We start from the raw sequence: 24098 nt of genomic DNA on the forward strand, positions 1-24098 counted from the left end.
TTTTGAACCATTGTAATGCACTGATAACCACCAAAAACTGGTGGTGATGAACAGCTTTTCTACAAGCTCAGGAGGGCAATACTTATATATAGAAGGTGCACAGTGTCATTCACACAAACACTAAACCCCATCATGGAGACACTTTACTGAAATAATGCAATAAACATTAATTTAACAGCATTAGATGTAAGATTAAACCCTAATGTGCACAACTGATAAGAAAACAAAAAAAACAAATATGAAGTGTCATGCAGGGAATTCTGGGAGTGTCAATTTATGGTTTATTGCTGTAAATTATACAATGACTTTTTTTTTCACTTCCAAAAAACATATTTTAACAGTATTTTACTGTAAAATGACATTAAATGTAATTACATTTATTTGCTAAATATAGTATATAAACTTACTGTTAACCAGTTTTTACTGTAGCATTTTTACAGTCTTTTACTGTTAAAGTCACAATCATTTTTTACAGTGTATAGTTTGGTCAAGGACAGTGTATATATATGCCATTCCTCATAAATAAGGTTAAGAAAAAAAGTTTTTAAATTGAATTACTTAAATTGTTAACTTAACTTGTTACTTATATTTATATTTGTCATGAAACCAACTGTAGTTATTCAGATCTACTTACATTTTGTATTTACATTTACTCAATTCATACCTCAATTCAGGTATATTTCATTTAAATTCAGGTATATTCTATCGATTTGACAGCTTTAAAATGAACTCTCCATTTTTATTTTTATTTTTCTCCCAAACAACAGTCTAATTTGGATAAATCCTGATATGAATTTGGGGAATTTTAATGCATGCTTTTATATTTTGAAAGATAGTCCATTCCATTGACAGAGAAGCACCGTGGACACATAACCACTCCATTGTGTATGAAAAAATATTTGGGTTGACTGACATTCCTGAATATCTCTCTAGGTTTATACACTACACTTTATGAATGAGACTACAATCCTTCATCAGGGAAATGTGTTCTCTGCAATCTCGCTTTCATTGTGCATCTGAGTCTCAGTTTTTATTAAACAATCTCTTACAAGCTTCAAAGTTAAACTTGATGAGATAACATCACCATACCAATTAAGAATAAATTAAATTCTATACATAGTCATAAGCTGCAGTAACCTGGGATTTATCCGGGAGTGAAATTCTGTAAAGCAATATTACACTGTTAAAATAGCATTGGAGATTTCTTTATAGCTCCCAGGCATTAACATCCTAGGCATATATTTAAATTACAGATACTTTTATCATCTTTTTAAAAAGATTGTTTCAAAATTTGTGCAAGTTACCTCTGAACATGTATGGTGTCAGTATTGGTAAACCAAGCCCTTTGGACATGAACATTTGCTCAAGGCAAGGCTAAACAACACAGCACACACAGATAAAATGTCCAGATTCCAGAGTTCAAGAGGTTGGTTCATAATTTACACTGCATTATAAGGTTCTAGCAAACACTGATAAACATTGATCTGTGTCAATTATTTTAAAAATTCATCCTTTAAATAAGTCAGATATTTAATTGATTTTCCATTGTTCCACATCTGTGTGGCCACTCATATTGATATTTAATAAATTCCCAGACCATCAACCGCGGGAGTTCCTCATTCTGTTAATGCAAATCACCACAAAATCCTGCCAGATGAAGGCAAACACCACCAAGATAGAACATTGCCAAGCTTTTCACTGGTTTCAGAAAATGTTCCATAAATAAATAAACAAACATGAGAACCACCGTTTCTGTACTTCACACCTCATAGTTACTCCAGTTATTGTTATTACTGTAAAATCATAAAACAAATAATATGGTCACACCACAGTTTTCTGTATGGAAACTGTAGCTCTTGGCTTTGTTATAGAAACTGATTCTTAACCATTGTTTAAATAAGTAAATGTAAGTTATTGGTATGCGCTAGTGCTAACTCGCTTTGGACCATGAAACGGAGTGATTGGGCTCGTGCTGATGAGTAATTACGTGGCGATCAGGCTGTGAGCATGCGCACTGTCTTCAGCACCACGGCGAGCGTGGACAGCGACACACTTCAGTTCGCGCGTGTGTGTGAAGACTCAACCGGTGGCTTTTGATTGCTGACTTCACTCGCGTCGCGACTTGGCTTCACATCACGCAAGAACTTCACCGTGTTTAATAATAATACCAATGATAATAAAAAGACAGAGAAATTTCCACGTTAAATAAAGCCGGATTTGTCCGTGAAAGTGGGATGCCGTCCACGAGATGATGTTTCTCTGTGGGGGGATTGCGCTTTAGAAGCTCCACAATCCAGAAGGATGCTGGTGGGAAATGCCTGTCGACACAGAGGATGAGATTTGTCAAAAAGCGCTAGAACTCTTATCGGATCTTTGTTCTAAGGGGGAGGTTCAGAACGAAAACTGTTTGGATTTCATTTATTATTTCCGAGACCTTGCCAGGCCGAGGTATTCGGACTCAGGTAGGCGACACTCCTGCACGAAACGGTTGCATGCGCTTTTTTCCCCATCAGGATCAGGAACTATGTGAATACAATAAAGTACCATCGCAACTTCGTTTGTATTTTTACATAGTAGGTTCTTTTTCATTTGATTCAGTATTGACTTGTTGCTCAACAGTTTATTCCATTTTCACCTCAAGAGGAATGTCGATTGCATTCACTGCGATATCTGGTGTCGATTCAGTTTGATGTATAGATTCAAATACTGTTGTCAGAAATAAAATGTTTGTGTGTGTGTGTGTGTCAGAAATCTAATGCACTCATGGTAGTTGAATAGCTATTATCATTTGACACTAATTAAATTAACAAGAATATAATAAGATTAATAAATAAACCGTTTATAATAGGCCTACTGATTTATTTATTTATAGTTGCAGTATATGCAGCAGGACCATATTTCCTTCTTGCATGATCCTTAGAGGAATTCAGTGCTATGGAAATTCCAGACTTTTTTACCAGTATATGTCATCATTAGACTGGAAAAAAAAAAAGGTTGTTCCTTATGATATGGAGGGATCACTGGTGTGCCAAAAGGTTAGGTTTGACCCAAAAGCTATCACAAGAAATAATAATAATAATAATAATAATAATAATAATAATAATAATAATTCAATCAATCCTTACCTCAGGTTTCTCAGTTTAATTACAATAATAAATAAAGTATATAAATGGACATTAGTAGGATAAATATATAAAAACAGAAACTGAGCAATACCTCAGCTGAGTTACTAGTAATAATAAAACACTACACACTTTGACGTGAGAAATGAAATGAGGTTGTGAACCCTTTACAGCTTCACACTAAACATCTCCTTATTAAAATCCCCAGTCTTAATGTCATGTCCCTTAGGACAGCCTGACCCATCATTCTCCTACTCTTTGACCATGCTTCATCATCATTAACTTTTTTCTTTAGGGAGTGCTGAAGCCACATTCTCCAGTATGAATATGGTTGCATTTGAATTAAATATGGCATTTGGTTTACTTCAGAATCAGAATGAGCTTTATTTGCCAAGGAATTTATTATTATTATTATTATTATTATTATTATTATTATTATTTGGTTGTGTTTTTTAATAATAGCTTTTACAATGATTCCTCTAGATGTCTGATGCAAGCTACATTTATAACACAAAGCATCAATCCTTCTTAACTGCATTGTCCTCTGCATAGGACAAGGCTTTTGGTATAGGTCATGGCATTTTGAAACATGTCTTAACTGCATGACTACACAGGATAAATTAGATCAGATCTAACAGTCATCAAGCTAATATGAAAGCCAAAATATTATCCCCTCCCCCAACAGATGCACACCAGCTCAAGATTAGAAGCTATATCGGCATCTCACTCGCACTTTCACAAACCATTCTCCCATGGCTGCATTGACAGCTGTTCTTGGTTGTTTTTGTCAGTTCATTGAGAGCCAATAGCCTGCACTCTACCCCAAATTCCACAGTAGAGTAGTAATAGCAGGAAATTCCATATTGAATGAGTGGCAAAATAAAAATAAAAAATAGTGCAGCACATGAGTGTGAGAGTGTGACATTGTCACTGAACTATTTTGTGTTTTGTGTGTGTGTGTGTTTTCAATTCATACATTCATACACACATTTGCAATTTGTTTGGTGGTCAAACAGTTGGTCAATATATTATCAGACCCAATGACACAGTACCATACAACCTCTGCCACATGTAGGTGTGATGTGAGTAACCAGCCAAATGGCAAGTTGCTTCAGTCTTTATTTATTTTTCGCTTTTGTTTATAGGTCACTATAGTGCAGAGAGGAAGTAGGAGAGAGAGAGGAGGACTGGGGTCATGACCCAGGCTAGACAATAGCTTTTATATGCCCTGAGTATGTTCATCTGCCACAGCTCTGGCAAGATGCTTAGGTTATTTGACAAACAATTGTTTTGCAGTTTTAGATAGTTCCCCTCATATTTTCAGCAGAAATCAAACAGTAATGAATACTATGCTTCCCAAATACCTTGGATCTGATTAAATAAGCAAATAGATGCATTTGACCAGTTGCGTGCCAAGATGGGAGCTCCATGGGAGATCAGGACATTCAGACCAAGTGGCTGTGTAAACTATAATTAAAAAATCAGTAGCATGAAGCCGGAGTGAAAAGAAAAGAAGCAAAACAATCATTATCCAGTGTCTCACTGTGCCGGAATGGTCGCCTTTCTGTGAATGCCATGGAAACATTGTTATTTCTTTCGGAGAAGAGATGATCAAATTATTTTTTAAGAATAGACTTGATTAAACAAGGGGCAATATTGAGTAGCAAGAGCAGTGCTTCTATGATTTTGCAATCATTTAGTATTTGCAGAGCCTTTCTTATGAAAGTACTTTATAGGCTTAGAGGGATACTCCACCCCAAAATAAAATTTTTATCATGAATCACTTACCCCCATTCATTCCAAACCCGTAGAATCTCCGGTCTCCTCTGTTTCTCCCAGTATCAACGTATGCAGCATATGCTCTTCTGTGTCATCCGCACCACAAGGATATGCTGTTTTATTTAAAATCAAAGCTAAATGCACATAGAAACAGCGCATCCTTATGACGTGGATGACACAGAAGAGCATACATAGCATACAGTGATATGGAGAGACACAGAGGGATATGGTTTTTTATTGAATTATTGAATAAAGTCGTTATTTTTGTCCCAAACTGAACTGAGCTTTTTAGACAACTGGCATATTCACCATTTGTATAATGTGTTATGTAACTGAAAACGACAGTTTTTCAATTTATAGAAATCATTGCTATATTATTACTCTTTAAAACATGACTCTAAATTTCTTATTTCTTACACAGTTAGTTAAATTAGTCAAATGCTGAACTACTTTAGTTTAAAATGGTTAAATCGTCAGTATTTCCTTTGTGTTCACAAAATGTTAACACAAATGCATTCATGCAGGCAGCTGCAGCACAGTAGGAATCTCAGCTACAAGGCTCTTTGAAGCTCTTTGTGTGTTGGAATGTTTCTATGGGTTACTAGATATGAGCCATTGTGGAGCTTGCACTTTGAAGTGTAACTGACACACTCAGTGGACTGAAATGAGTTGTGCTGCTTTAGATGTCTCTACTCAGAGACAACCCAAATCAAATAGAGTTTGGCAGCTGCTGAATGCTGGGGAGAGGTGGTGTATAAAAGAAGAGGAAGGGGGGAATTCAGTCCATTAAACATAGTTTGAGAGCAATGATATGCAAGTGCTATGACAAGTCACAGTTAGCTTAATGCAGTACACGTAGCAAGTTTTTTTTTAATCATAATAAATAAAAAGAAAAACAGATAGAATAGGAAAAAAGAATAGAGCAAGCTAGTGTAAAAGGCATTTTAATTTTTTTGTTAATTGTAGGCCTGTCACGATATTAGATTTTTCATATCACGGTTATTGTGGCCATAAGAATTCACGATATCGATATATCATGATATCTATAGAAACCTTGGGGGGAAAGATAGTCAAATTATTTTTTACTTTGTTTATTGAGTTTTTTCACCCAACGAACATAAGGATACTGATAAACGCAAACGTCTTCTTTGAAGTGGCTATGAAATAACGAGAGAAAATATTGTCAGGTTAAACAGTGTCATAAATATTAAAGGTAACACTTTATAAATAAGATGTAATTTGTTAACATTAATGTATTAACTAACATAAATGAACAGTGAACAATACATTTATTACACAATTTATGAATCTTTGTTAATGTTAATAAAATAGTCGTTCATTGTTCATGTTAGTTCACAGTGCATTAATGTTTACAAACACAACTTGTGATTTTAATGATGCATAAGTAAATGCTGAAATTAACATGAACTAAGATTAATGAATGCTGTGGAAATATTGTTCATTATTTGTGTTATTTATATATGTTAACTAATGTAATTAACTAATGTTAACTAATGAACCTTATTGAAGAATGACCGCAGATGAGGCATTAAGTGCATGGCACTGCGACCAACTTAACATTTTACAGAGTTTAATGTAGCAATGTGGTCCCTCAGTTTTTCAAGATCAGTTTTAATCATGTAACTGTTAATAGATTTGAACAAAGAAATAAAGTGTTACTACGCACAGGCTGTACTGATTGCAAATACAAAAATAAGATGAGTAAAGAACATGCAGTACTTATTAAAATAATCACCCTTTATTTAAATATATGAAGACAGAAAATCGCTGATAACAGGTTAATATAACGTTTTTCCATTCTATGACTAGTAAAATAATGGCAACTTATTCCGATGAACACGGCTCTCCTCGGAGTAGCTGTGAGCGCTGCGTTTCTTCTTGTGTGACAGGTGTCAGCGTTAAGGCACAATACTGCCACCTGGGAGCTCAACCAGGTACTGGTGATGGAGTATTTACATGTGGTGTTTTTTTTATCATACGTGAGCTGTTCATTGTAAATATTATAAATATTTGCTTTTTTTGTTTTGTTTATTTTGGTATATCGTCACACACTAAATTATTTTCTTTTTTTTTTTTTTTTTTGTTGTTTTTTTTTGGTTTCACGATATCAATAATTGTTGCTTTGAATATCACGGTTATCGTCAATAGCGGTATATCGCGACACCCCTAGTTAATTGTATAATAAATAAAAAGAAAACAACAATATAATACAAAAAGATTAAAGAAGCGTTTTGTTTCTTTTTTTAATCAATTAGTAAATAAATAGAGTGCAAGTCTAAAAGGGACAAGTTTTTTTTTTTTTTTTTAAATAAAGAATAGAATTAGAAAAGAGAGTGATCGAGTTAGAGGGTCAAATAAAGATGGAAGAGATATGTTTTTAGCCAATTCTTGAAGATGGCTAAGGACTCTTCCATTCCACCAGGAGGGAACATTTAATTTAAAAGTCTGTGAAAATGATTTTGTGCCTCTTTGGGGTGGCACAATAAAGTGACGTTCACTTGCAGAATGCAAGCTTCTAGAGGGCACATGAGTCTGAAGTAATGAATTTAGGTAAAGCGGTGCAGAGCCAGTGGTGGTTTTGTAGGCAAACATTAATGCCTTGAATTTTATGCAAGCAGCTATTGATAGCTAAACAGAGGTGTGACATGCATTCTTTTCAGCTCGTTAAAAGTTAATTTTGCTGCCACGTTCTGGATTAATTGTAAAGGTTTGATAGAACTGGCTAGAAGACCTGCCAAGAGAGCACTGCAATAGTCCAGCCTGGACAGAACAAAAGCTTGAACAAGGAGTTGTGAAGCATGTTCTGAAAGGAAGGGCCTGATGTTCTTGATGTTGAATAAAGCAAATCTCTGGGGCTGAAGCCGACACTGGAGCGAGCTCTCAAGGAGTAGATAAATTAAAAAAGGGGTTTTATTTATGGCATGCTGGGGATCACAGGACTGGAGTAATCAGGAGAACAGAATGACATTTAACAGGTGACACAGAACTGGAGACAGAACACACTATATATACATGGACACCAAAGGAAAACACCTGGGAAAAAATTTATAAACACGGCTGGAAAAATGCACACAACAAGGACAGGAACAGCAAGGACCATATATGGGAAATGGAGTCACATGAGGAGCAAAACACACACAAAACATGAACCAGAGTCTGACAGCTGAAAAATATTTACCATAAACAACCCTAAGGGCTAGTTATATGATCCGCTCCACTGTTTTGATGCGCTGCTCACTTAAAATGGTGCTGCTGTTACAGCTCATTGTCCAGATGGATCCTGGGATGTGGATGCAGTCCACCATTTAAATATTAGTTATGTAAGTATTGAAGAATAAAAGACTTGAGTAACTCTTAAAATATTCATGAGTCATATTCCTCGAGTCAAGTCAAGTTTGGAGTCATTTCAGTTCGAGTCTCTGTCAAGTCTGAAGTCTATAAAATTGCGGCTGGAGTGCGACTCAAGTCCGAGTAACTTACTTGAGTGCCCATCTCTGCATCAGCATAACAGTGATATGAAAAGCCATGTTTCTGAATGACAGAAGCTAGTGATGCCATGTAGACAGAGAAGAGATGTGCTCCAAGAACTGAGCCCTGAGGCACCCCATTAGTTAGATGTTGTGACTTGGACACCTCACCTCTCCAAGATATCTTGATGGACCTATCTGAGAGATAAGACTCAAACCAATGGAGTGTGGTTCCTGAGATGCCCTTTGCCACTAGGGTTGACAGGAGGATCTGGTGGTTAACTGTGTCAAAAGCAGCGGACAGATCCAGCAAGATCAGTATTGAAGATTTGGAATTTGCTCTTGCGAGTCTTAGGGCTTCAACAACTGAGAACAAGGCAGTCTTGGTTGAATGTCCACTTCTGAAACCAGACTGGTTGCTGTCGAGGAGGTTGTTCTGTATGAGAAAGGCAGAGACTTGGTTGAACACAGCCCGTCCACATGTTTTTGCAATGAAAGTAATAAGGGAAAACGGTCTGTAGTTCTCTAAAAGAGATGGGTTGAGGGTGGGTTTCTTGAGTAGTGGGGTTATACGAGCCTGTCTAATTGCTGAGGGAAAAATACCAGTGTGAAGGGATGTGTTAATGATGTGAGTGAGTGCAGGTACAGCTGCAGGAGAAATAGCTTGAAGGAGATGAAATGGAATATGATCAAGTGGTCAAGTAGTAGGGTGTTTAGACATTAGCAGACAAGGAAAAGAGGAGTGACTGATAAACATTAAGGTCAGCAGTATATTTTGATTTGCACCATACTTTTTCAGCAGCCCTGAGCTTAGAACGATGCTCCCAGAGAACATCAGACATCAGGGGCAGAAGGGGTGGCATGGCCTGGCCTGGACGAGATGTAAGAGTTGAGCAGAAAGTATCAGTAGCACTGTTAGCATCAAGAGATGATAACTGTTTAAGGGGAGGAAGCGATGATGAAACCATATCATATAGCCGGGAGGGTGAGAGTGAGCGTAGGTTACGTCGAAAGATGTCATGTGGAGGGGTATGGGGTATTTAAAGACAAATACAGTATTTTGTATTGAAAAAAAAAAAAACACAAAATACATGTGAAATTGTCCATCCAATGCAGTCATCCCTATAGGCTGAAATCTATCTGGACCTATTCCAAAAAACATTTAGATGTGTACAACTGCTTAGAAACTTATATTTCCATTTTGCATACCTCTTCCCTTCCCCTGCCTTGTAGGAAATACAAAACTACAAAGCTAAAAAAAAACAACAACAAAAAAAAAACAATAATTCTTATAATATATATATATATATATATATATATATAATATATATTATATATATATATATATATATATATATATATATATAAAATGTAAAGATTATTTTTGTTGTATATAAAATGTATTCATATTGGAAAGTTCATCTAAAATTAAAATGAGAATTCATTTAAATATCATTTAACACTCTTTGCTCAAAGTTCTGGTAACGCTTTTGATTACAGCCTGCAATGTACCGTGTAATTAAACAGAATTTACAGCATACCTATTTGTAACTATAGAGTACCTCCGCAGTACCTATTCGTAGGTATAAGGGAACAATATGCAATGTTTGGGGAATAGGGGTAATAAGCTGCGAAATGATAAATTTTTACTGTACAGTAAGTATTTTATAACTAAAGGGCACCTATTCTGATATTACGTGGTATGTATGACACACAGACCGCAATTATCCACATGAGCATATCTTACAGCTGTACGTACATGTACAGTAGGTAAACAGAAACTGTGCGAAGTTTGGGGGATACAGGGGTAATGACTTGGAAAATTAAAAATATTTATAATGTTAGTATTTTATAAGTAAGGTGTAACTATTGTGAGATTACGTGGTATGCATGACCTACTGTGTTAGGCAACAATATTATGATTTAGAACAAGTTGCCTTATTGTAATAACACAAACTATATGATGCAGTATATTTTTACACTACAAACTGGGTACTTATTGTATTATTACAACACATATCTTACATGATGAACTGCCTTTAACTGTCATTTTGCATAATTGACACACTGTTTTCCTAATTAATGTTGTTCAGTTGCTTTGACGCAATCTTTTTTGTTTAAAGCGCTATATAAATAAAGGTGACTTGACTTGACATGATATTGATACAAATAGTAAACTGTAGTATACTATAGTATAATTTAGTAATTATAGTAAAGTTAGAAACCATAGTCTTTAAAAATTTTACCACAGTTTACATAAAGATATATGTGCTATAATATTTACTAGTGTTTCTTTATGTGGGATCATGAAGATTACTAAAGAATGGGGAAATGATGAAAGTTTGTATAAAGATATATGTGCTATAATATCTTTAGAACTTTTACCTGATATGAAATTGCATATGGTCACCTGATGAATCAATCAGCAGCATTGTACCGTTTGCATACAGTGGTCATTCTGTTTTCAGCAGGATATGAATACACAACAGTAAATTTTAACAGCATTAGTTTTTTTTTTTTTTTTTGATACCGTTTGAGGTGCATTTACAGTAGAATAAAAACTAGACCACCTGTTTCAAGTAAACACAACACCCATGTAGTTACTGTGGTATGTAACATCTGTGGGCTTTAATAAAATCCCACCCAAGGAAGTGTAACATCTGTGGGCTTTAATTTAAAGTGATCCCTTGTTACCCTCTTGTTACGTGTAGTTACTGTGTAAGTGTAACATCACCCCATACCTGACTTGATAAAGAGGTTGACTGGCACAAAATATTTTATGTATTTTGAAAGTACAAAAATACTAATCTTAAATGCATTTAAATAAAAAATACATTTGACTTTTTTCAAAGGCTTTAAAATACAAAATTCAAAATAGTATTTTGTATTTCAAATACGTATTTTAAATACCTGTATCTTAAACACTGCCCAACCCTGGCAATCACCAGCCAGCTTTTTAATGGGAATCATACAGACACATGGTCTATGCCCCATTTTCTTCAACATTTGGAACCTGTGATAAGATTTTCCAGGTTCCTTGTGTACCAGATGCTCCAACCTACTAATAAATGTGGATCAGTACATACACAGTGCATAAACAAAGGACAGCTTGCCTGGAACTGAAGCATTTCAAGTTGTCACATTTTTATAATCCAGAACTTCGAAAACAAACAAACTTTTGAGTAGCTAAAACAGAGCAAATGTGATGTATAAAAAAATTTAAAATAAGCAATGCATATCATTATCGGATCTTTAAAACTTATCTTAAAAGACATCAAATGTTTACTTGTAACTTATGTGAACCTTTGTTATGTATACATTGAGTGTGTCAATGTTATGAAAGCCTATCATAGTTTTGATGCTTATTTCTTTAGGGAAAAAATCTGGAATATTTTATCATTCCCATTACAATTAATGAAGCTGATAACACTGCAAGTGGCTTATGAAGCTTTATCCAGCCTGGTTTCATTGTTTATACTTGGGTATTAATACATATACAGGTGCATCTCAATAAATTAGAATGTCGTGGAAAAGTTCATTTATTTCAGGTAATTCAGTGGATTTTTGTAAAATATGAGCCAAAATCATCACAATTAAAAGAACCAAAGACTTAAACTACTTCAGTCTGTGTGCATTGAATTTATTTAATACACAAGTTTCACAATTTGAGTTGAATTACTGAAACAAATGAACTTTTCCATGACATTGTAATTTATTGAGATTTTATTGTTGCTGAAACATACTATTTGGATATTAATATCAATGCGATTTTATAATTTAATCAATTATCGGTTAATATTTTTAGACACCTTAACTTACCCCCAAACCTAACCATTTCATAGTGAATATAAAAAAAAAATAACAAAATAACTGACTGAAATAAGAAAGGAAATGACCATTTTGTTAACAATATAGCATTAAAAGGATATTTTTATAGTTGCTAATCCTGCTCCTACCTCTAAACCTAACCATAACTATTTTTTTTAAATATGAACAGTATAAAGAAAAACATGACAGAAAGATAAGTGCAATCACAAGAATTTATTTATTATAAAAAATATCAACAGCAGCATGAAAAGTAATCCAAATGATGATGCGTTGCAGTCCTCCCTGGTGGAATACGGAAGGTTTGTGTGAGGTGCAGAGCATATTTTAAGTTGTTAATCTCTGAAAATATTATGCAGATTATTATACCGATCCACTCAGCATGCATTTCTCATTAGGACACACTTCACCAGAAATACGGCAAGTAGCAATCTGTGACAAAGCAGGCAAGGGCCAATGAGCATTCGATTTTCCTGCCATCACAGCATATTGGAGAAAATGACTTTGTGTCCCACGGCAAACAAATTAAACATTACATGATAAGTATTGATTAAACCATTGCAGAAATGTTATTCATTTTAAAGGTTTAAAGTGTAGTCTTTTTGAACATTGTGTATTATTTGAAATGGGTTGGCAGCAGAAATTACACAGAACAGAACAAAATTTTTTTTTAGGTTTTTGGTGTAGTGTTTTTGAACATTGTGTATTATTTGAAATGGGTTGGCATCATAATAAGGGAAACAATTTAGCTCAAAAACATCATTTAATGATTTTAAAGACAACTGAACAGAATCAACTGTTTCACGTCTGACAACACGGAGCGATTCACTGAAAGGTTTAACATCCAAATTGCACTGCTGTATAGTGTTATGTTAATGATTTTGATATTAATAATGATTAAGTTATGAATGTCCATATGTACAGTGGGTACGGCAATAACATAAAAGTATTCACTGACTCCCCTTAAATTTTTTACTCTCGTTGTTATATTGAAACTATCACAGCATTTGCTAAAATCATTTTAAATTAATGTCATTTTTGGTTCCTCGGAATGTTGAGAACCACTCACCCTTAAGCATTCAAACACATTTAAAAAAGACATACACAATAATGATTAGAAATTTTTAATCAAATGTGTTTTCATGTTATGGATAAAGCAATGGAATACATTTAGAGTCTTATTTGAGTTCATTTTGGTATCACTTTGGAAGGCATTCTCTGTGTCCCTAAGGTATGTCCAGAAAAATTTCACAGAATTTGTTGAGGGTCACATTTTTGCATATTTATTTAAAAATCTCTTCTTCGAATTGAAATTGTCAATAATTGTTCTAATGGTGTTAATGTTGAAAGGCTCAACATGCCTTTCCTAAGTCGATTGTCTGGTTCATCGACCCTATACCAGTATTTTTCACTCTCTTGTTATAATTGCAGCCATTTGCTAAAACACTGATCAGTTCATGAAATTTTTTTGCATTTGAACGCCCTATACAGCCATGATTTTTGTCTTTTAGGATATCAGATGTCCTAAGTATTTGGAGTTTCTAATACACACCTGGATTTGGGGATCCTCTGCCATTCCTCCTTGCAGATCCTCTCCAGTTCTGTCAGGTTGGATGGTAAACGTTGTTGTGGACAGCCATTTTTCAGGTCTCTCCAGAGATGCTCAGTTGGGTTTAAGTCAGGGCTCTGGCTGGGCCATTCAAGAACAGTCACAGAGTTTTTGTGAAGCCACTCCTTCGTTATTTTAGCTGTGTGCTTAGGGTCATTGTCTTGTTGGAAGGTGAGTCTTCGGCCCAGTCTGAGGTCCTGAGCACTCTGGAGAACATTTTCGTCCAGGATATCCCTGTACTTGGCCGCATTCATCTTTCCCTCGATTGCAACCAGTCGTTTTGTCCCTGCAGCTGAAAAACACCCCCACAGCATGATGCTGCCACCACCATGCTTCACTGTTGGGACTGTATTGGACAGTGATGATGAGCAGTGCCTGGTTTTCTTCACACATACCACTTAGAATTAAGGCCAAAAAGATCTATCTTGGTCTCATCAGACCAGAGAATCTTATTTCTCTGTTTTTTTAGCAAACTCCATGCAGGCTTTCATGTGTCTCGTACTGAGGAGAGGCTTCCGTTGGGCCACTCTGCCATAAAGCCCCGACTGGTGGAGGGCTGCAGTGATGGTTGACTTTCTACATCTCTGGAGCTCAGCCACAGTGATCTTTGGGTTCTTCTTTACCTCTCTCACCAAGGCTCTTCTCCCCCGATAGCTCAGTTTGGCCGAACGGCCAGCTCTAGGAAGGGTTCTGGTCATCCGAAACGTCTTCCATTTAAGGATTATGGAGGTCACTGTGCTCTTAGGAACCTTAAGTGCAGCAGAATTTTTTTTTGTAACCTTGGCCAGATCTGTGCCTTGCCACAATTCTGTCTCTGAGCTCTTCAAGCAGTTCCTTTGACCTCATGATTCTCATTAGCTCTGACATGCACTGTGAGCTGTAAGGTCTTATATAGACAGGTGTGTGGCTTTCCTAATCAAGTCCAATCAGTATAATCAAACACAGCTGGTATCAAATGAATGTGTAGAACCATCTCAAAGATGATCAGAAGAAATGGACAGCACCTGAGTTAAATATATGAGTTTAACAGCAAAGGGTCTGAATACTTAGGACGATGTGATATTTCAGTTTTTCTTTTTTAATAAATCTGCAAAAATGTCAACAATTCTCTGTTTTTCTGTCAGTATGGTATGCTGTTTGTACATTAATGAGGAAAAAAAAATAACAAATTATTTTAGTAAATGGCTGCAATATAACAAAGAGTGAAAAATGTAAGGGGGTCTGAATACTTTCCGTACCCACTGTAAATAATTTACATTTTAGGTTTTGTCAGTACGTCAGTATTCTATGTTAAAATGCTGAAACTATGTCAGTATTTTACATTTAGATGCTCTAAAAACATCAGTAGTGTAAATTTTAGTGTCTGTAAAAACGCAAGTGAATGTATGTTTTGTTGAACCACATTTTACCTAAATTACAAACAAATTCTCATGAAATGACGTTGCTTTATTCGTTATAATGGGAAGGATCTCAAGTGTACTTTTAAAACCTGTAAATAAATATTTTGACTTTAAACTAAATTATGTTCATGTTATATAAATTGAATGTTTTTTACATGTCCTACAATTGTTACTGAACACACACAGCCATCTTCTATGCTACAGTTAATGTATCAATTTGTTGTTTCATCTTCAGAAATCTACAGATATTATTTTGTTAGATCCAGGCATTCAGAGAGCATCTAGCCACAGATGACATGGACCAAATTATAATGCTGATATTAGATGAGAATTATATTAATATTGCTGCTACAAGTCTATAAATGAAGTGCCTCTCACTGTTGTTTTGAATGAGTTTGACAACTAACTGCAAATGTACCAAATATGTCACTCTCCAAACCAATGAATGTCATTGTGAAATGCTATAGCTTGCAAAGATGATGCTGCTTTGCAATCATTGCATTGCGTTGCTCATCATTACTTCAGTAAATGCAAATCTGATTTTTTTATTTTTTTTTATTTTACTATTATTATTTATACAGTACTTTCATTTATGCACTTCATAAATCTGTCTCTTTCTACATTTTATGGCTGTTTTTTTTTTATCATTCTTTGTTTTGTTTCTTTTTGGTTTTTATGGAATATTGTTTTTTTTGTTATTTGTTTTGTCATGTATCTTCAGCATATATTTACTCTTAATTGTGTGTCCTTTGCTTTAAATCAGATACCTGATCGCCCATAAATTATTTTGTTGTTGTTGTTTTTTCTTGCCCTATTCTCTGGTGTGCATGTTGACTTATAACAAAAAAAGATATCTATATTGTTTCTTGCTGTGTAATTCTTCTGTTGTGTACTGTCAATAAATGGACAGATTTTATTTATTTATTCATAACTCTACTTTTATTAAAGTGGGGTAGAGGGAAAAAGAAAACAATAAGGGAGTTTGGGTTGATCAACATCTCTGACTTCCTGAGAAAAATGATTAAAGGGGCTTGCATGTCATGGACATGCCATTGCTGCATGGACAACCCGTTTTGTCCATCCTAATTAAACATGTCACCTGCTTTGAGTGAACAATGTGAGGGTTCCCTATATACTGCTTACTCATACTGTAATTAACTTAAGTTCCTGGTTTTAATTAAAGATCAGGGATTTCATTAGTCACTGGTGGTTAAGGTCAATCATCACAGTGACAATACCCAATGTTTCTAACTGCAGTGGCTTAAAATAGGCATTCAGTTAGGTGTCAAGGCAATACATTGTGCTCAACAGGGTCTGTATAATGAAGGAAGCAAGGCAGGCAATATCTGGAAATCGAAACAGGAAACTTTACAAACGGAAGTGAAGCAGTTATCAAAGTAAAGCAGGTAACACAAAAAGATACTACTATAGTGTTTATATGAGAGGTTTGAGCTCCTAATGAAGCCTATGAGCTGGGCATCCAAGGAAACTTGTAGATTCATAAAGATGAAAATGCAACACCTACAACGTGAACATGCTGTGTGATATTATACAGTTTTATTTGCAAGAATATTGAAACGTACCAAACATGATATGTATTATGTATAGTTTATATATAGATAGATTTTTTAAAAAGTGTTGGTAGTGACAAACAGATTTTCATTAAAATCTGAACAGTGTGTACTAAAGACTAGTAATTGAAGTAGAATTATTTGGACCTGAACAGCTTTTGCTCCCACTAGCCTTATGGTCTAAGGATCCCATAAATCATTGCCCAGAGAGCATTTGTCTAAGTTGAACATACTTGTGTGGCCTATATTTATATCTTACCCTCTTTTTGTATGCACTCAATCCTTTCTCTTAGACATATCCATTAGCCTGCTGTCATTGGTGGTGACTGCTTGTGGCTTGGCCCTGTTTGGCGTCTCTCTCTTCGTTTCATGGAAACTGTGCTGGATTCCATGGCGCGAGCGAGGCCTCTCTCCAGGCACCAAGGAGGGTCATCCCAACCCCCCTCATACTCATTCTCCTCCTCCACCCCTTCAACCCCAGTCCATCTATACGGAGGTGAACGCCACCCTCGACCGCCGGAGTAATGCCCGAAGTTCAGTGGTAAAAGAGACTACTGTGCTGCCCACTCCAATCTCTCCGGCGGTTCCAGGATCTCCTCCTGCAGTGCCAGTGCCTGAGGCAGCCCTCAAAATAAGCCACACTTCACCTGATATTCCACTGGAGGTGGAGTCCAAGACTCAAGAGAATGGTGTCCATGGCAACTCACGCATGCAGAGGCAAATCACCGATCCCTCCTCGACCTGTGTCAGGTAAGTCAACCTTCTATAATTACTTTAATATATTCTGGTAAAATGTCAGTCTCTCAACAATAGGACTGGCTGAGAGGTCAATCTGATGTCTAATCAGAGTTTTATCACTAAGTGCCTCTGCAGTACATGGCACTGAGCTCATAAAGATGCAGTTTTCATTTTAAAGTTGGACAATTTTAAGGCCTTAGGCTTGCAGTGTTTTCTTGCACATTTTAAAAATACAACATAAAATGTCAAGAACATTCCTGGATAAGGAAGATATCCATTCCATTTATCAGACACTTTTATTCAAAGCGACTTACAGTGCATTCAGGCTAACATTTATTTACCTAACATGTGTTCCCTGGGAACTGAACCCACAACCTTTTGCGCTGCTAACACGATGCTCTACCACTGAGCCACAGGAACATTCCTTTGAAACAACCTACAGCTGTTTATAATTAACTATATTACTTATAAAGAATACTTCATCTGTTTTTTTATATTAAAAATTGTAACTTGTTCCTTAACATTTTTGTCTTTTATAATATTGCTTTTGTTGCCATATTGTTAACAAATTAAAGGGACAGTTCACCTGTCATCATTTACTCACCCTCCACTTGTTCCAAACCTGTATGCATTTCTTTATTCTGAAACACAAAAGAAGATGTTTTGAAGAATGTTGGTAACCAAATAGTTGACGGTAGGCATTGACTTCCATAGTATTGTTTTCTTAAAATTCAAAACACAAAACTTGAGGGTGTGTAAATAATGACAACATGTTCTATCCCTTTAAGCCACAATGAGGTTGTGTGGTAAAGGCAATATGGCCACGAGTAAGGGTGTTCCTAGGCACAGTGTGAGTTAATCCCTTTTACATTGGTAAATTAACACTATAAAACAGATTTCAATTCTGGTTCTGATCTGTTAGTGGATTATTTTGTTTCTTTATCACTAATTTGGGACTTTTTTATGATGGTGTATCAAAAGCATGCCTGAAAGTATTTATTTGGTATGAGATATTTAATTTATTTATTTTACTCATATCCAGTATTATTGTCTTTAACTCCCACTATATGTCAACAGGCAAAGTTCAATTCGCCGTCAGATGAACCAGTCGAACCCTGACTTCACAGTAACCCAGTTCCAGAGGCAAGACTCTCTGACTGGCATGAGTCTGGGCCAGCTAAAACCAGAACTCTACAAACAACGATCCCTAGATGGCGAGGACAACCGAATCAGTCGAGTGGGCACCTGTGGACGCCTCCACTTTATTCTTAAATATGACTGTGACCTGGAGCAGCTCATTGTCAAGATGCACCGAGCCCAAGACCTTCCTGCCAAGGACTTTTCCGGAACCTCTGACCCATATGTAAAAATTTTCCTTCTCCCAGACCGCAAAACCAAGCACCAGACCAAGGTGCATCGTAAGACTTTAAACCCTGTATTTGATGAGGTCTTCCTCTTCCCTGTGGCGTATACGGACCTGCCAACAAGGAAGCTACACTTCAGCGTCTACGATTTTGATCGTTTTTCACGCCACGATATTATTGGGCAAGTGGTGGTTGACAATTTTCTGGATCTAGTAGACTTTCCTAGGGAGACAAAACTCTGCAGGGATATCCAGTATGTGTCTTCGGTGAGTACATTTTTCTTGTTTCTGTTAAAAGGTAAATTCTTAGACCTTTTAAAATAGACCTCAAAACATTTAAGAGTCAATTCAGAGTTTCGGAGAATCTGTGTGACCAACTTGAATGTGAGCAAAATCTGCATGGGGGAACTTTTTCACCCGTCATTTGAAACTCCCAATCATAATAATTCCTATTAAAATAAATAGAATTCTGCCCTGAAATTCCACAGAGTGATGGTAAATGTGACCGTGACTCTTTTGGACCTGACCCACATCTTTTTGATGTATTATGTTATTGTCCCACACACTTCCTACTCATTCCATGGCCAATATTTGGATCGCTGTTCTTACATTCAGTCCACTGATGCAAAATCTCAAATTTCATATTATTCTCAAGGGGTTTGGCTACACATTATCCTATTTATAAAACTACTAAGAAAGTATAATATATGTACATGCAATATTGATTAGTTTAAATTATTTCATGTGAGAATAAAGTATGGTGTGATACAGGAGACATGAAAATACGTTTCAGACGGCCATGTAATATATATATATATATATATATATATATATATATATATATATATATATATATATATATATATATATATATTATTATTATTTTTTTTTACTGGTTTTCAATCCAAAGCACTCACAGAACTACCACATGGTTCACTGAGACAGACCACTGGTATTACAATTAATGGGTGAAATAGAAAAGGCCAATATGATGACTTTGATATGATGATATGATGCCGATAAGATGAAATAAATCTCTCATTCTATATAAAAAAGCCAGTAAGTCACTGTCACTGCCTAATCTTTATGAAAGTGAAAAAGTTAAAGTGACGTGACATGCAGCCAAGTATGGTGACCCATACTCAGAATTCGAGCTCTGCATTTAACCCATCCAAAGTGCACACACACAGCAGTGAACACACACACACCGTGAACACACACCCGGGGCAGTGGGCAGCCATTTATGCTGCGGCGCCCGGGGAGCAGATGGGGGTCCGGTGCCTTGCTCAAGGGCACCTCAGTCGTGGTATTGCCGGCCTGAGACTCGAACCCACAATGTTAGGGTTAGGAGTCAAACTCTCTAACCATTAGGCCATAACATCCCCGGTAGTTTTGGTAGTTTTTGCTGTTAGATGACAGCGTAGCTGCAGCTGCTGTTGAAAACTCTAGATACCTTAGAAACAATCATAAAATGGTTAGTGTTGTCAGAATTTGTGCAGTATTTTCTGTACTGCGCAAACACATTATCGGGACCAGCCAGAAAAAAAAAAAATATATATATATATAATATATCATTTGAAATATGATATTGTAATGTGAGTTAAACAAGTAGATTTTGGGATTTTCATTCGGTATCACTTTATGTTCCGTCATTAATGAATAATGTCACAGGAACAAATGAGTAACAAAATTAGATACTCTGATTAATGATTTTGTAAGTAATAGACCACAATTAAACAATTAAATGCAGTCATTTACAATTAGCAAATAAATAACAATTTTATTAGTAGCCTCAAGGAGAACTACTAATAAGAACTTTATAAATGCAGTTTTTGGGACCTTAAACATGTGGCCACTTTTCCAGCATTTCTCTTCATCTTCATCTGTATGGAAAAAAAAAAATAATAATAATATATATATATTAGTAGTAGTAGTGGTAATATTACTGTTTAATTGAAGAGAAGACAGTCTGCTTCTCACTGAATCATTAGAGAGCTATAGAAACTACTGGAACCTTTCGAATCATCAACCATATCCCAAATGGTAAAAGAAAAAAAAAAAAAAACATACTATACTGTACAATGATTTATTTAACCTACATCACATAAATATATAGTTATATGTATGTCTGCTATCTCAATTTTTATTTTTGGATTTTCTGTCCTGACTATTATTACATAATTGTTAAGATGTGACATATTGAATACTTTTTCCAGGTCCAAGTCTCCATATACGATACAAAACTGTGTCGTTGTCAGATAACAGACAACAAAAACGTCAAATAAACATGGTAGCCTTTTTTTTTTAATTGCCCTGCCCTCCTGTATATCTTTATTTGTTCAATTTATTTGTTTGCCTATCCTTACTCTATGAACTTTGTTAAGTTTGAGCAGCAGTATGTTTTCAAAATTAGCAGAGTTCATCCTTGCTTGCTTTTTAGTGAATAGTAGTCCAGCACTGCTGAAGAGACGCTCACAGGCGGCCGAGGCAGGAAGGCCAGTATTGAGTTTGAGAGAAAGGTTTTTGATGTGTGGAAATAAGTTCAACAGATACATTTTGATTGAGACACAGGCAAAGTACCCATCCAGCTCCCCTGTACCTTGTGACCTTCTGGACTTCATTGAGGAGAAGAAATCATCTTCATCCGATGAATGTTGTCCAACTTGCTCAAATGCTGCCTCTACCATCCGTTCAAGGTGTTGTCTCACATAGATCAGACCTGTTGTGCAACAACACACAACAATGCATACTGAATATTGATGAAAATTAAGTTTCGATAAATTGCCAAAAAGAGTTGATAATAATGCAGAAACTGCAAAGACTGCATTTATTGCACTTACAACACTGTGTTAAGTAGTAACAAACTAGACAAAACAGGGATTAATAATTAACAACTGATTACACTATGATATAAATAATGAAATTTTGTCTGCTTCTATAATATCAGCCCTCTCAGTCCAGATGTTCTTGAACTTTGGCAGAAGGATTGCTGCAGCAATCAATTCAGGTTCTTGCATCACTTTTGGACACCATCCTGAACTGCTCTGGGGTGCGTTTCCCAAAAGCATCGTTAGCTAACTATGGTCACAAGTTCCGTCGTTCCCAACGTAGTTCAACGATTCGGTGTTTCCCGAAACCATAGTTCAAACGAACATTCGCAAACTGCATCGCAAACTTGTGTCGTTGGAACGACAACTCTTCACCTGTGGTTAGAGGCATAGTTCGTTGTTAGTTTGCTGTGTCGTCGTTGTTGATTGCGCCGCACCTGGGCTGTGTTCTATTCAGAGTTATCGACCCTATGCCCTATTCCTTTCGAAGATTTCACCATCCACTCTGAGTGATTTGGAAGAAAGTTGTGGTGCGTAGATCTTACATAATTCACATTTAAATATTTTTTTATTTATCACAAATTCAGTTTGAAACTATATAGCAGCATGGCTCTCGCAATTATTCTCCCTTCGGAGTGCCCTCTGAAGGCATTAATCATGCCGATTGGAACACAGCCTTAGTTTCGTTTGTGCGAAGAAAAGGTGAGTTTGTCAAGTGAGTATTTTAAAACATACATAAACTCTTATTTCTCATATAACAATATTGGTAAAACAGTATGTTAAAAGTTTTCACTTATATTAAATGTTAACACTCAAATCCCAGTATTTTAAATGAATGTACCCAAATAAAGTAACAAAAATGTACCTACAGTATAAATTAGTGATTTTGTAGTTTTTACAGAATTAGAATATAGAATATTCTCTACAAATGAGTGTGTGTGTGTGTGTGTATATATTATATATATATATATATATATATATATATATATATATATATATATATATATATATATATATATACACACTGTATATATATATATATACATACACACACACACGTGTTGTACATACACACACACACACACATACACAGTATATACACTGCTTGCAAAAGTATTTTTTATTTTTGTTGGTTTGGGTCATATTGGCAAATAAACAAAATATTTAACAGATGTCAGATTAAACAAATGGTTTAAATTGCAATGGTGGCTGGATGCTGCACGGGTGACAGGAGGTATGGGTGAAGAAGATAGCCACTGTCTCCCAGCAGCCAGCTATCACCAAAGCCATGCACCCTTTTCAGCCACCTGCAAACTGCAGAAGTGGCCCACACAAAAGAATCATGTGTGCTTCCAAGCCATCCAAGACATCCCCTTGTGATCACACACTATTTGAACATTAATTGCTGGATATCCCTTCCTGTAAATGTACAAGGGCTCATTTACCACAGGGTTTGGCACTGGGATAAGGGTGCCATCAGTAATGCCAATAACTCTGGAGATGTAGTCAATACTGTTGATTGGCCTGCTGGATTTCTTCAGGAGCTGGGGGGAAATCAGGATGTTCTTCATAAGCTGTAACAGCAAAGGTGTTATGTCACAGTTTTGCTGACTGAAGATTTGCTGAGCCCCAGGCCATCACCCATCACCTCCATAAAATTTCCAACAGCATAATAATTCAGTGTAGCTAACAACTGAACTTAAGGCGTTGTTTCTTCTTATTGCCCTATGAAGATGTGAAGCCTGATGTTGAAGGGCCAGGCAGGAGAGGGCCTAATGTTAGAGGCCCAGGGTGGAAAGGGCCTGATGTTGGAGGCCTGAACTTTGAAGGCAAAGGCCTGGTTGGTGCACATGTATCTATACCTCCAAGGATCCTTCCAATGCAACAGGCCCCAGGATGGCCAAAACTTTCTCTTCCTCTGTAGGGAGAGGAGGAACTGAACTGATACCCCACCTGTCTTGTTTACTTCCCTCTTACGTGCCGCAGCCCTCCGTTTTGTCACCCTTGTGAAGTCCCTCCACTTATTCCTGACTTCTTCTGGGCTTTGTTCGTATCCATAGCCAGCATAATTTATTTTTTGAGTGATTTCTGCCCAGATTTTATTTTTGTCAGTATTTGTAATGAAGTATTTTTCAGCTTTGAAAATAGCTGGACTTTATTATTTTCCACCTCCTCCAAAAGAACTGCTATTTCATGCTTTGAAAATTGGGGTTTTCTTGTTATTTTCATTAACACATGGCTGAATGGCAAGGAGACTTTAATAGGAAAAAATAACCAAAATAAGCAACAGGTGTCCACAACACTACATCACAGTTTTTTAAAAACATTTTTTTTTCAACTGTGCTTATGTAGGCCTATTAATATTAAATAAGAAA

The 24098-nt window shown here is 36.1% G+C and overlaps 1 protein-coding gene across 1 annotated transcript in view; it reads left to right on the forward strand.

The window, feature by feature from the left end:
• Positions 1–2022: 2022 nt before the first annotated feature.
• LOC109053256 (synaptotagmin-9-like) overlaps positions 2023–24098 on the forward strand; it is a 69402-nt gene continuing 47326 nt past the window's right edge. Inside the window, exons 1-3 of the mRNA XM_042774980.1 lie at positions 2023–2462; positions 17088–17544; positions 18610–19162. Of these exons, the coding sequence (XP_042630914.1) occupies positions 2315–2462; positions 17088–17544; positions 18610–19162 (1158 nt within the window). The 5' untranslated portion in view covers positions 2023–2314. The remainder of the gene's footprint in view (positions 2463–17087; positions 17545–18609; positions 19163–24098) is intronic.

The sequence above is a fragment of the Cyprinus carpio genome, chromosome A18 (genome assembly GCF_018340385.1).
Source record: "Cyprinus carpio isolate SPL01 chromosome A18, ASM1834038v1, whole genome shotgun sequence".
NCBI lineage: Eukaryota > Metazoa > Chordata > Actinopteri > Cypriniformes > Cyprinidae > Cyprinus > Cyprinus carpio.